Raw genomic sequence first — 14,292 nt, 5'->3', positions numbered from 1 at the left:
CACAGGTAAATCCCTATCAAACTGTCAAGACACAGTATTTYCCCAGCAGTTAAGAGTGATTTTGTAGGAGCCTGTAAATACCTTAGGTCCTGTCAAGCCTGGCATTCCTGGGTGTCCTGGCTGACCTGCTATTCCAGGGTCACCTGACATGCCCTGGAATAGCATTCATTCAATCAAGCATCATACTGTACATAGTAAGAACATATGGTAAGAACATGGTAAGGACACTTCGTCTTTTAGACGTTCTGTAGCTTACATCGTACTGAAAACAGTTCTAAATTGTGTCATGTATCACCTTTACTGTCTATTTACATTCACAATAGACATAATCAAMAGATATGAAATGTTAAATGTTGACCTCTGGTCCTGAAACCCCTGGTTGACCTGGTAGTCCACTTTCACCTTTGTTTCCCTTTATTTGAAAAAATGTAATTAGTTAAAGGCGGAATTCTATGGTAAGACATAGCACACAAACCACAGTAGATACTGATATGGAAATAAAATTCTGCTTTGAAATCATAAAATACTGCTGTGGAGAAAAAGAAAAGCTCATAATCARCATTAGAGTTTTAGGCGACAATTGATTTTTCTAAACGAATGTGCTCCAATAACTGCTGTCTGAAACGAAACCATGAATATGAAAACACTGCTCATGTCCATAAACTACTATTTCACTCCTGTGCCATTAACCAATACACATTGGCTCTCGTTAATGCGAGATCAGCTAATAAAAAGTGACAGGGAGACAGAGGGTCGATACCAGAGAAACAGACCGCTTTTGATTTCCATCCCAAAATTCCACTGACGAAGGCAATAGTAGCACTGTAGGCTTGGACCACCACTTCATTTGGCATCACTAGTATAGCCATGGCACTGCTCTAAACAACATACTCGCTAGAAGTTATATCCATGTAGAAAATGCTAACCCAAGCTAGGGTTGCAAAATTCCAGGAACTTTYAATAAATTCCCTYGTTTTCTAGAAATCCTAGTTGGAATATTTCAACCCTAACCCAAGCAAAACCATATGCATCAACAATAACACTGAGGAACTGACTTCACACACCAATAGACAAGGGACTGATATTCACAGTGCAACTATAAAATCCTGCCTTGTAAGGACAGATGAGTTAATGCATCCGGCAGCATTTGGGATTTCACAACACTGCTCAGCAGTATTTGGGATTTCATACCACTGCTCAGCAGTATTTGGGATTTCATACCAATACTCAATATCATTCAGAGATTTACAGTTGCTCTGTGTGGTCATCACTGCCTCTAGTGGTGGTGTTGCAACACTGCATGCCTGGGGCGTACATTCCCTGACACAGTACCAGTAAGATAGGGTCAAAACACTCAAATTGCTCCACACATACTTTACCTTCATTGGTTCACAACGTTTCAATGGTAATAGTGTAATAAAGGTATGTGTTGGAGCAATTGAGTGTGCAGGTCTTTACTATTGCTATTTACTATTGAGATTTTCTCAGCCTAGCACCCCATGAAAGTACATTTGACTATTTCTGCAAATATTATTCACATGGACATTGGGCAAAATACAATTGACATCATCCCTGAAAGGGTCTGTTCACAGGATGTTACATTTCTTGAACAGAAGAGAAATTACTTTTACCTTAGGTCCAGGTTGCCCTGACGATCCAGGTTCACCAGGAAAGCCATTATCACCCTAAAGAAGAAAAACAATAAAACATAAATTTAAATATTCCCCGAATGTCTACACATTTGTTGTCATTGAGTAAGTGTGAAAATAACTTAGCACTATGTCAATACATATTTAAGCCACATATACTACTGTAAGTGTGATCCTGAATACATTTGGACAAATTGAAACTGGATCTATTGACTGCAGCCAACTTACAGATGTTCCAGTTGAACCTTTGGCWCCTTTCAGTCCTGACCAACCAGCTTCACCCTGTAATTATAATGATAGAATTAATAACATATGCAGTAACTTTTTTATATTGTAATTTTGTGCAACGGTTTGCCAATTCTGAAAAAAAATTATACATAAGAACAACTTTCTTCATTGATTACATGTGTTTTCTTTCTATCTGTCACATGACAGCTTTATTAAAGATTATTTATGTATTTCAATATCAAAACTCAAACCATAGTTTATAAAGGTCTGATCTTATGTGAAAAAATTTATTGAGTCCCTAGAATACTTTTKATAAAGTTCTTCTTTGTGGGCTTGGCTGAAGTATTTTCAAATTTCAATAATCCAAAAATAATTTGTGCATTTTCCAAAAGCCATCAAAAACACTTAATTATCTTCTTATTTATTTTAGTCTATACTTTATAACGGTGCATGTAAAYTGTGGTTGAACACAGCATAACGTTCATTCATAGTTTTAGACATAGACCAAGGGAATGTACAATAAAAAAGTACAATAACATAATAGCCTTTCTTGCAAGCACAAAATGTTTGCTAATGTAAAACTTGCTGGAAAGGAGATTGTGACTTTGAATCAATGTTTTTATTTAAAACACCATAATATCAATTTAATGRACAGTATGGGCATGTCCTGATATAAGAGCAGACCTTTATGATAATAACAGGAGCTCACCTTAGTTCCACTCTGGCCCACGTTTCCAGGCACGCCAGGCAAACCCTGGAAACAAAGACAGAGCAAATTAGGGTTAAGTGCCTTGCTGATTTTTCACCTTGGGTATTTGAACCAGCAACCTTTCGGTTACGGGCTCTAACCGCTAGGCTACCTGCCGCCCTTACTCTATATGACAGCACACAATGTCACTTTTTACTTACCATGATCATGGTATTAGCCTATACATTACAATTGTATACAATGCATTTGTATTCAATACAGTATRTAGATGAAAGGGAGACAGTTAAGARTTTCCTCCCCCTCTAATGTAGCTAACATACATGGTTCACAGATGTATGGTTTTGTTTTCTTTCTTCTGAGAGTCTGGATTAATCACATATAAAATGTCTTTCCCCTGAGCTTCGCTTGCTTTATCAGCCAGCAGGTTTAATGGCTTCCACAGGATGTTGTTAAAACAAATGCAAATACAGCCCTAATGCAGAGAACAGTGGTACTATATACTGTATCATTGGGTATCACAATGAATGGACAGGAAGATAGCGTCTTAAAACCTTAAAACCTCATTGTATTTATAATGCATCAGAGAGATTATTGTACCAATCTATATAACATACAGTATGTGTGTGTTAAACCTTTGTTTATCTCTTCATAAAATGTTGATTGACTTTACATGAATAACTGGTTGACTCCTTAAAAAGATAAACCTAATAGTACAAATAGTTTTGTTGTCCAAGAAATACACTACGTTGAGAGGAATCATAAAGTTTGTATAGAGAAAATACACATGTTTATGTGCACCTATAAGTGTTCTCTGCACACAATAGTTTTCACTTGGATATAATCAGTCATTTCAACATGKAAAATGTATCTTGGACACTTTCAGAGTCTCATTACGACATAACGTCTCATACCTCAAAGCTAATAAAAAAGCCACTGTATATACAGTAGATGGTTTTAAATTAATAGTGACACAGTCCCAAAAATACTTTAGACAAGTTACTACTAATTGATATCAATAATAGGTGTTTCAGATACTTGAGGATAAGTTCCATGAAGTGGCATGGATGSATTCCATTTCCATGCAAGCTTACCCATTTTATCTGACCGCTCAGTGTCACAAATCTGGAGTTTATAATAAGCAGCATGTGTGTAGTGAACAAATATGCCATGTTTATGGAAATACTAAACAAGGCCTGCTACATTTAGTGATACCAAATATCCCTGATAATTCACTGTGGTCTAACCCTGTGCAAGATGARGCCAAAGACAAAATATTGTGTACAGGCCAAGGTCAGTTGATACGTCATCTTTAAGTAGTCCCAGAGACGACTATGTCTCCTTTTTCAAGTATGATCTACTTATGTTCATAGCTGCATGCATATTATCTGTTGAAAACATGTCCTCCCTTTCAAAGATTTTAAACAGACATCTCTTTCACACTTCAACAAAGAATAACTTCAAAGGCTATACGAATATGGGTGACGTAACAGGTTCTTACGTAGTTGGTGTTTTGGCGGAAAATGAAGAATAACCAACAATGTCACATCCCAAGCAGGGATTGAGAAGCATTTTACATTTACATTTATTAATAAACATTGAGTGATGCTCTAGAATTTCCCAGAAATCTCTTACATTTTAGTAATTTAGCAGATGCTCTTATCCAGAGCAACTTACAGTATTGAGTACATACATTTTCATACTGGTCCCCCTTGGGAATTGACCCCATAACCCTGGCGTTGCAAGCACAATGCCCCACCAACTGAGCTACATGGGACTACATAGTTGTCTGTTCCCCTTTAAGTGGTTATGTCATTCATYCCTGATCTTCCTTGCCAATAGCATCTATTTCTCCATCAGTCTCAACACTGGTAGGCTCCTTGTTTTTTTGTTGCCAATATCTAAATAACTACCATCTTTAAAAAATCATGCTTTCCTAGATGTTTCTCTGTGTGAAGGTGCCTGGACCGGRCCTTGGAAAATGTTTTTTGTTTTTTTACCACGTCCTATTCAGAGGTATGCTCCTCTGTTCTTCCTAAAATGCTTCCCTTTCTTGCCTTTGATGTTCATGTGGTAGACTAACTATATAAACAATGTTACTTGGCCATATCACGACATGCAACACTGTACCACAACTTTCTTATTCCTCAGATGTTTTTCATATAGCTAGCATGCCAAAGTGGTCAAAATCCACACATTTCACGACCTCAGTGGTAATCCCCCTAAGACCCCTAAGACTTTCATTATCAAACACACAACCATCAAAACATTATGTTAGCCAAATTATGCATATTCCGTTATACCTCACAGCATAATCTGATCTACTGGTCTTGTACTCTAAAAGCCATCCCACTGGGCACACAGTGGTTGAATCAACATTGTTTCCACATMATTTCAATGATATTACGTTGAATCAACGTGCAAAAGATGCTGAATTGACGTCTGTTCCCAGTGGGATAGATCTATGTTTGGCAGTTGAGCGTGGCAATATTTGATGTTAATGGACTAATGGGAAAAGTGCCYAACGTTTGTGAATGTACAGTTGAGTTAATAAACAGTTTATAATTGTTGCGCATATCCAACAAAACTACCTTGAAATGGCTCTTTAGTAATTTTTCATGATAAACGGTGGCAGATGTTTGGCAAATGACAGAGACTATATCTTGAGGGGATTGTAAAAGAACATGGAAACATGTTGCAAAATAACTCCTCAAGAATCCTCAGATGCTGCAAACATATTAAAAGCTGTTCCCTAGACCATGCTATTGATCAAATCACGAGAAATTACATCACTTATTAAAGATCAGGACAATTAGCCACATCAGTTAAGACAATAAAAATCCATTGATGTGTCATATAAGACAGGGAATCAGATGAGCCAAAAGCTAATGTATGTGTAAAACAGCAAAGATGTTATTGGAATAGGCTAAGTAGTACATCATGGTCAACTATGGTATGTGACACGTATTCTTGGATCACTGATGGAGTATGGGGGAGATAAGTGTTATTCTATGAACAGGTTGTGACTGTGACACTTAAATTACTTATGGCTCATTGAAGGTGATAAAGACATATTGGCACAAAGCATTTCAAATAGTATTTTCCTCCAATGGAATTATATTTATTTGCCTATCTATGAAAGTGTCCAAGAACAGCCTTTGTTACCTTCTCTTTACTTTGTTACATTGTGTTCTACTCATTTGAAATTTGACTGCAAAGAACTTCAGCTAGCACAGTGGATCTGGGCCGATTCCGGCTGTGAGTCRGGGCACTCGGCTGAGAGTCAGACTGGGCCCGACGTCATTTGGCCCGAGTCTGGGCCGCCTTCGGCAGTATTACTCATGGCTAGAATGCRGGATTGAGCTCGGGCTGATTCCGGTGTGAGTTATCTGGCCCAAATGTATTACTTGGGGCTCGGGTYGATTGGGGCTACTCTCTGGCAGATGATTACACGGGCTGCTTTATATAATTAACATTTCATTATTTATTTTTCCATGTTTTCTCATTGTTTCTGTGATCCAAAAMTGTAATTAACATTTCAATTAAATTCTTTAAGAGTCTTTTCTGTTTAAGTAGTATTTTAGTATTTTGATACTTTGTACAAGGCAATTAATCAGCATTCAAAACTTTGTGGATGGGGCCTCCCGAGTGGCACAGCGGTCTAAGACACTGCATCGCAGTGCAAACTGCGTTGCTACAGATGCTGGTTCGATTCCCGTCTGTGTCGCAGCCGGCCACGACCGGGAGACCTATGAGCAACGCACAATTGGCCCAGTGGCCCAGGGTTTGGCCGGCCGGGATGTCCTTGTCCCATTGCGCTGTGGCGATCCGGGCGCATGCACGCTGACACGGTCGCCAGATGTACAGTGTTTCCTCCGACACGTTGGTGCGGCTGGCTTCCGGGTTAAGCGTGCATTGTGTCAAGAAGCAGTACGGCTTSGCAGGGTTGTGTTTCGGAGGACKCACGGCTCTTGACCTTCGCCTCCCGAGGCCGTACGGGAGTTGCAGCGATGGAACAAGACTGCAACTGCCAATTGGATATGACGAAAGGGGGTACATTTTCTTTCATTTTGTATACATTTATTTACATTCACATCTGGCCGCTTCTGGGGKGATTCTGGTAAGATGCCGGCAAAGTCGGCTGAAATCTGGTAGACGGAAACGGCCCGATGTACTTGGACCGATTCTGTGCAGTGATTCATTTTGATTCCGGGCCGAGTCTGACACCCAATTCCGGGCCGATTCAATCAGTTCCGGGCCCCCGGTAGAGGGCCACTTCCTCATTGCTAGCTGGAAAATCAACATCCTTTCAATTCCAAACACCAAATATGCCCCGAAGGACCTTTAAAACCGCATGAGCTACAGTACCCTGCTTGGTCAGCAAAATGCTCACGTGCAGGTTTTGCTATACTGCATCCATTTGGATAGGGCCTGTAAGTAGTTTTGGAGGGCCAATAGGAGGTGCTCATCCATCTAATCTAAAAACCCTCCAATGGCTCAATGTGGCATCTTTCAGATACAACACTCATGATCTTCGCTGGTTATTGAAAATACCATGACACTTGTTAACCCTGGTGTCCTGGCTACAATTCCTTTGGTCACCCAATACAGTATGTCCACAGCCACCTAATCTTCCACAGCATCCAACTGGATCACTCAACCCATTCCTCCTCCCATGCCATTAATGCCATTGTCATCAACACATCTGGGAAAATAATAACTAAATAAATACATTGAAAATAAATAGAAAAAATATATATACAATATACAATCACTTCCTAAAGACACTAGCTTGAGGGGATTGCAGGCAGCTACAACTATTGTGCGGTTTAGTCCATAAAGACGCTCATTAGATGTTCTGGCAAACCACATGGCTTACAGCCCTGTGGAGCAACTGACTCATTCTCAAACATTTTAGTTCCATCACGCTTGTGTGGCCAAATCGGCAAACTGCACATTAATGGGGATGCCCTTGCATAAAACTTAATTTTTCAGATTAAAAAAATGTCTGTCCCCTTATGACTATAACATTTTTCCAATTAGCTGTGTTCCCAGCATCACATAAAGTTATGTATTTCCATAATAGGGTTAATATGGGATGGACTACAGGGGAACCACTCCAAATGTACTAGCTGTCAGAAAAACTCTYATGTTCCATGGTGTCTGCTTTGATTCAAATAGCCCCAGATGACCAAGACTGTTTTGGATATCTCCTGCTAAAGTCAAGGAACTTGTTTTATTTGAGGGGGTGGGGGGGCAATTCTGGAATTTTTCCTATTATAGAAACCCAAGCACAGAAAAAATAGACCATTTAGAGTGCATTGGAATGTAACGTCTAAATAAGCAATGGTTAAAGAAAGTATATAAGTGTTCATGACTTACAAGATGGCCCTCCCTTCCGTCTAGACCAGGTATGCCAGCTGCTCCAACTTCTCCCTATTGATTAAAAGAATATCAAAATATCATAAACACAGACATCATGCCTAATATTTCAGTGTACCCATTACAGGTACAGCTCAAAAGAGATAGCAGCACTCAATCATGTATTTAGTCATTGGATACTGTCTCAACTATCTTTGATACATAACGTTAGCAGTATAGGTGTTAGATGAGGTATCAGTGTGTTTGTACAGGATTAGCTCTCCATTTATCCATGATGTCAAGCCATGATTTGCAATAAACTGGCAATCAGATTTGCCAATCTAAAGACATTAGGAACATACAATGAAGAACTACTTTTGTTAAGGTGCTATATGTGAGGAAAAAAAGAAGAATATAAATCCAGAATTTATAACGCAGACACAACATCCTAAATGGTGATGAACTGCTGTTAAGATAATGAAAACCATGTGTCAGAGAAACCTGGAAACATCAATGACGGCTGAGCTGAGAAGGAACAAGAAGAAAACAATGGTGCTAAACCCATTTATAGATCACAATGTGTGCTAACCCATTTATACGATCAAATGAGTGCTTAACCATTTACAATATGACACAATGGTGCTAACGGTTCACTTTACAAGATCATCAATGGTGCTAACCCATTTATGATCACAAGGTTGCTAACCATTTATAGATCAAATGTGTGCTAACCCATTTACAAGATCACAATGGTGCTAACGCCATTTTAAGATCACAATGTGGTGCTAACCCATTTATAAATAACAATGGTGCCTTAATCCATTTATTAGATCACAATGGGCTAACACCATTTATAGATCACATGGTTGCTAACCCATTTATAGAATCAATGTGCTAATCATTTATAATCACAATGGTGCTAACCCATTTTATAAGATCACAATGGTGCTAACTGCACATTTATAAAATCACAATGTGTGCTAACCCATTTATAATATCACAATGGTGCTACTCCATTTATAAGATCACAATTGGTGCTAACCCATTTATAAATCCCAATGGTGCTACCCATTTATAAATCACAATAGTGTGGCTAACCCATTTATAGATCACATGTGTGCTAATACCCATTTAAAGATCACAATGGTGCCTAACACCATTTAATAATTGGTATCCATAGACAAATGGTGCTACACCCTATTTATACAGATCAACAATGGTTGCTACCATTTATAGATCACAATGTGCCAACCATTTATAGATCAACAATGTGGTGCTAATCATTATATAGATCACAATGGTGCTACGCATTTAAGATCACTATTTTACATTATAGTACAATGGTGCTAATCATTTATATAATCATCAATGGTGCTACCATTTATAGATACACATGGTGTGCTAACTTCCATTTTAAGATCACAATGGTGGCTAACCGCCTTTGATAAATTCAACATGGGTGCTAACCGCATTTATAAATCAACAATGGTGCTTAACCCATTTACTAAGATCACAATGTGTGCTACGATATTTCCATTTAATAGATCACAAATGGTGCTAACCCATTTAGTAGATCACAATGGTGCTAACGCCATTTATAATCCAACAATGTGTCTAATCATTTACTAGATAACAATGGTGCTAACCATTTAAATAGATCGAACAACCTGGTGCTATCCCTTTATAGATCACACATGCGTCCGCTACACCCATTTATAGATCACACTGGTGCTAAACCATTTATAGATCAACAAATGGTGCTTAACTCCATTATAGATCACAATGGTGCTAACATTTAATAGATCACATTGACTGGTTGCTACCCATTTATAGATCACAATGTGCTGCTAATACCATTTTATAGATCACAATGGTGCTGAACCCATTTATAAATCACAGGAGTTGCTACGCCCTTCTATAAATCAACATGGTGCTATCCCATTTATAATCACAATGTGCTAACCCACTTATAAATCACATGGTGCTAACCCATTTATAAATCACATGGTGCGATACCCATTTTATAGATCAACAATGGTTCAAACCCATTATAGTAGATCACTATAGTAGACTATTGAAGACCCCATGTGTACTAATATATAGTCACAATGGTGGCTAACGCCATTGTCATAAATCACAATGGTGCGTAACCCATTTATAATCACAATGGTGTACCTAAAATCACAATGGCTATATATAATCACAATGGTGCTAACCATTTATAAATCACAAGGGTGGTGCTAACCCATTTTATAGATCACCAATGTGTGCTAATCATTTAGATCAAATGGTGCAACACCAGTTTATTAGAATCAAATGGTGCTAACCCATTTAATAAATCACAATGGTGCTAACCCATTTAATATCACACTGGTGCTAACCCCATTTATAGATCAAATGTGTGCTAACCCATTATAGATCAAATGGTGCTAACCAATTTATAGATACAATGGTGGCTAAACGCCATTTATAGATCACTGGTCATCATTATAGTCCAGTGCTAACCCATTTATAATCAAGGTGCTAACCAATAGATCCATGGCTATCCATTTATAGATCAATGGTGTAACCCAATTTATGCAGATCACAATGGTGCTAACCCCATTTATAGATCACAATGGGCTAACCTTAGACACATTCAACAACCATTTACCAATCAACAATGGTGCTAAACCATTTAGAGATCACAATGTGTGCTAACCATTATAGATCCACAATGGTGCTAACCCATTTCTAGATCACAATGGGGTGCTAACCCATTACTAGATCACAATGTGGCTAACCATAAAAGTCACAATGTAATATAAATCACAACTGTGCTAACCCATTTACCGATAAACAATGTGCTAACCCATTGAATAATCACAATGGTGCTAACCCAATTTTACAGATCACAGACATAGATCCAATGTGCAACATAGATCACATGTGGCTAATCCATTTAAGATCACAATGTGTGTCTTAACCCATTTATAAATCACAAATGGTGCTAAATCCATTTATAAATCACCAATGGTGCTGAACCCATTATTATAAGTCACAATTGTGCTAACCCATTTATAGATCACAATGGCTGCTAACCATTTATAGATCACAATGGTGCTAACCCATTTATAGATCACAATGTGTGCTAATCATTTTAGATCACAATGTGCTAACCCATTTAGTAGATCACAATGGTGCTAACCCATTTATAGATCACAATGGTGTTAACCCATTTATAGATCACAATGGTGCAACCATTTATAGATCACAATGGCTAACCCATTATGTCCGCTGTCTAACTCATTTATAGATCACATGGTGCTAACCCATTTATAGATCACACAATGTGTGCTAACCATTTTATAGATCACAATGGTGCTAACCCATTTATAATCACAATGGTGTTGCTAACCCATTATAATCCACATGGTGCTAACCCATTTATAGATCACAATGGTGGCTAACCCTTATTAGATCACAATGGTCTAACATGGTGTACCATTTATAGATCACAATGTGTGCTACATCCATTTATCAGTCACAATGGTGCTAACCTCATTTATACAATCACAATGGTGCTAACCCATTTATAATCAACAATGGTGCTAACCCATTTTTAGATAAATCTAATCCATTTAGTCAAGGTGCTAAATCCCTTTATAAATCACAATGGTGCTAACCCATTTTACATAAAGTCAACAAGTGGTGCTAACCCATTTATAGATCACATGTGTGCTAATCCATTTATGATCAACATGGTTGGCTAACGTCCATTTATAACACAATGGTGCTAACCCATTTATAATCGACGAATGTGTCTAATCAAATTCCACATGGTCTACTTAAGAATCACAATGTGCTAACCCATTATAGTCAAATGGTGCTAATCTTGATCCATTATAGTATAACTATGTGCTAACCCATTTATAAAACGAATCACCAATGGTGGCTAACCCAATATCTATAGATCACATATGTGGCTAACTTCCATTTTAATCGAAGCAACAATTGGGTGCTATACCCATTTATCATGATGCAACAATGTGGTGCTAACTCCATTATAGAGTCACAGACGGTTGCTAACAGTAAACCACATGTTGCTAACTTTACAGATCACAACTGGTTGCCTAACCATATGTCAACATTACCATAGCATCAACAAATGTGTGCTACGCCATTTACAAGATCAAATTTGGTGCTAAACTCCATTTACAGATCACAATGTGCTAACCCATTTATAGATCATAGTCTAACCCATAGTCCCACTGGTGCTAACGCCATTTATAGAATCACAATTGGTGCTAACACATTTATAGATTCAACAATGGTAGCTAACCCATTTAAGATCACGAATGGTGCTAACCCATTTATAGATCATCAATGGTGCTAACCACATTTACACGATCACACTGTGTGCTAAACCCATTTACAACTGCACATGGTGCTAACCCATTTACAGATCACACTGGTGCTAAAGCCATATTATAATTCACGATGGGCTAACCATTATAACACATCCGAAGGTGTATCAGTTGTATCGATATCCAATCAACACTGTGTCTACCATTTTTATAATTCACAATGGTGCTAACAATTATAAAATACAAATGTGGCTAACCCTTTTATAAATCACAATGGTGACTAAACGCGCAGTTTGTATAAATCACAAATGGTGCTAAACGCCAAGTTTTAGTAGATCCAATGTGTGCTAAATCCATGCTGTATAGAATCACAAATGGTGATGAGCGCGCATATTATAAATCACATGTATGGCTACCCCATTAATAAATCAGACAATGGTGCTAACCCATTTATATAGAATGCACAATGTGTGCTAACCATTTCATAGATCACGATGGTAGCTAACCCATTTATAGATCACAATGGTGCTAACCCATTTATAGGATCACATGGATATGACAATGAAGCCCAGTTTAAGATCAAATGGTGCTAAACCATTTTAGATCCATGGTTGCTAACCATTTATAGAGTCACATAGCTGGTGCTAACCCATTTATAGATCACAATGTGTGCTAATTCCATTGTATACGATCCACAATAGGGTGCTAACCCATTTATAAACAATGTGCTAACCCATTTAAATCACAATGGTGCTAACCCATTTAATAGATCACAATTGTGCTAACCATTATAAACTCATCAATGGTGCTAACCCATTTAAATAGATCACAATGGTGTAACCCATTTATAGATCACAAATGTGTGCTAATCCAGTTTATAGATCCACATATGGTGCTAACCATTTAATATCACAATGGTCTAACCATTGATAAATTCACAATGTTCTAACCAGGTCCATTTATAGATCACCAATGTTGTGCTAATCCATTTAAAATGATCACAATGGTGCTAGAACACATTTAAATCACGAGTCACAATACTGGTGCTAACCCATTTATAGATCAAATGTGTTAACCCATTTATAGATCACAATGGTGCTAACCCATTTAATAGTCACAATGGTGCTAACCCATTTATAGATCACAATGGTGCTAACCCATTATAGATCACACTGGTGCTAACCCATTTATAGATCACATATGGTGCTAACCCATATTAGATCACTGGTGCTAACCCATTTACAGATCACAATGGTGCTAACCCATTTATTTAGAGTACAATGTGCTGCTAAACCATTTATAGGATCCCCATGGGCTAAAGTCCATTTATAAGCTCACAAAGATGGTGCTAACTCCATTTTCAGAATCTTACAATGTGTGCTAACCATTTATTAGATCCCAATGGTGGCTAACGCACATTTTACAGATCACAGAAATGTGTGCTAAAACACATTTAACAAAGTCACAATTGGTTTTGCTGAACAGTCCCATGTGTACAGATCACCATTGGGTGCTAAACCATGTTATTCAATCACAATGGTGCTGAACACCATTACAAGAATCACCAATCTTGGTTGCTAACACCATTTAATAGATAAGAATGGTGCTAAACGCCAACTTTATAGATCACTATGGTGCTACCATTTATAGAATCTCAACTGGTGCAACCCATTTTATAGATTACAATGGTGCTAACCCATTTACAGATCACACTGGTGCTAACCCATTTACAGATCACACTGGTGCTAACCCATTTACAGATCACACTGGTGCTAACAGCAATAATATATTTCCACTGTTGGGGAACTCCCAGACAATAACAGCAAATCCTTTGGGGGTTCAGTTCAGATCGACTATGCCAAGTCAACCTGATGGTCCATGTTTTCATATGTCAATTCCATTCCTCTGCAAGTTAACTTTTCTTTGATTAAATAAAACATCTCAGGCTTATCCCCACCCCCCCCCAAAAAAATATATATATATAAAAACAACCTTGCACTTT

General features: G+C 38.0%; 1 protein-coding gene across 1 annotated transcript in view; it reads right to left on the bottom strand.

The window, feature by feature from the left end:
- The window catches only part of LOC111978790 (collagen alpha-1(XXI) chain-like), an 89,212-nt gene that overhangs the window by 11,364 nt on the left and 63,556 nt on the right, over window positions 1–14,292 (bottom strand). The window contains exons 16-21 of the mRNA XM_070448593.1: window positions 7,966–8,019; window positions 2,587–2,631; window positions 1,878–1,931; window positions 1,632–1,685; window positions 359–412; window positions 82–153 (exon numbers count right to left, since the gene is read on the bottom strand). Of these exons, the coding sequence (XP_070304694.1) occupies window positions 82–153; window positions 359–412; window positions 1,632–1,685; window positions 1,878–1,931; window positions 2,587–2,631; window positions 7,966–8,019 (333 nt within the window). The remainder of the gene's footprint in view (window positions 1–81; window positions 154–358; window positions 413–1,631; window positions 1,686–1,877; window positions 1,932–2,586; window positions 2,632–7,965; window positions 8,020–14,292) is intronic.

Source organism: Salvelinus sp. IW2-2015, linkage group LG18, assembly GCF_002910315.2.
Source record: "Salvelinus sp. IW2-2015 linkage group LG18, ASM291031v2, whole genome shotgun sequence".
NCBI classification, from domain to species: domain Eukaryota; kingdom Metazoa; phylum Chordata; class Actinopteri; order Salmoniformes; family Salmonidae; genus Salvelinus; species Salvelinus sp. IW2-2015.
The sequence above is the reverse complement of the archived record's forward strand: the minus strand, read 5'-3'. Positions and strand labels throughout refer to the sequence as shown.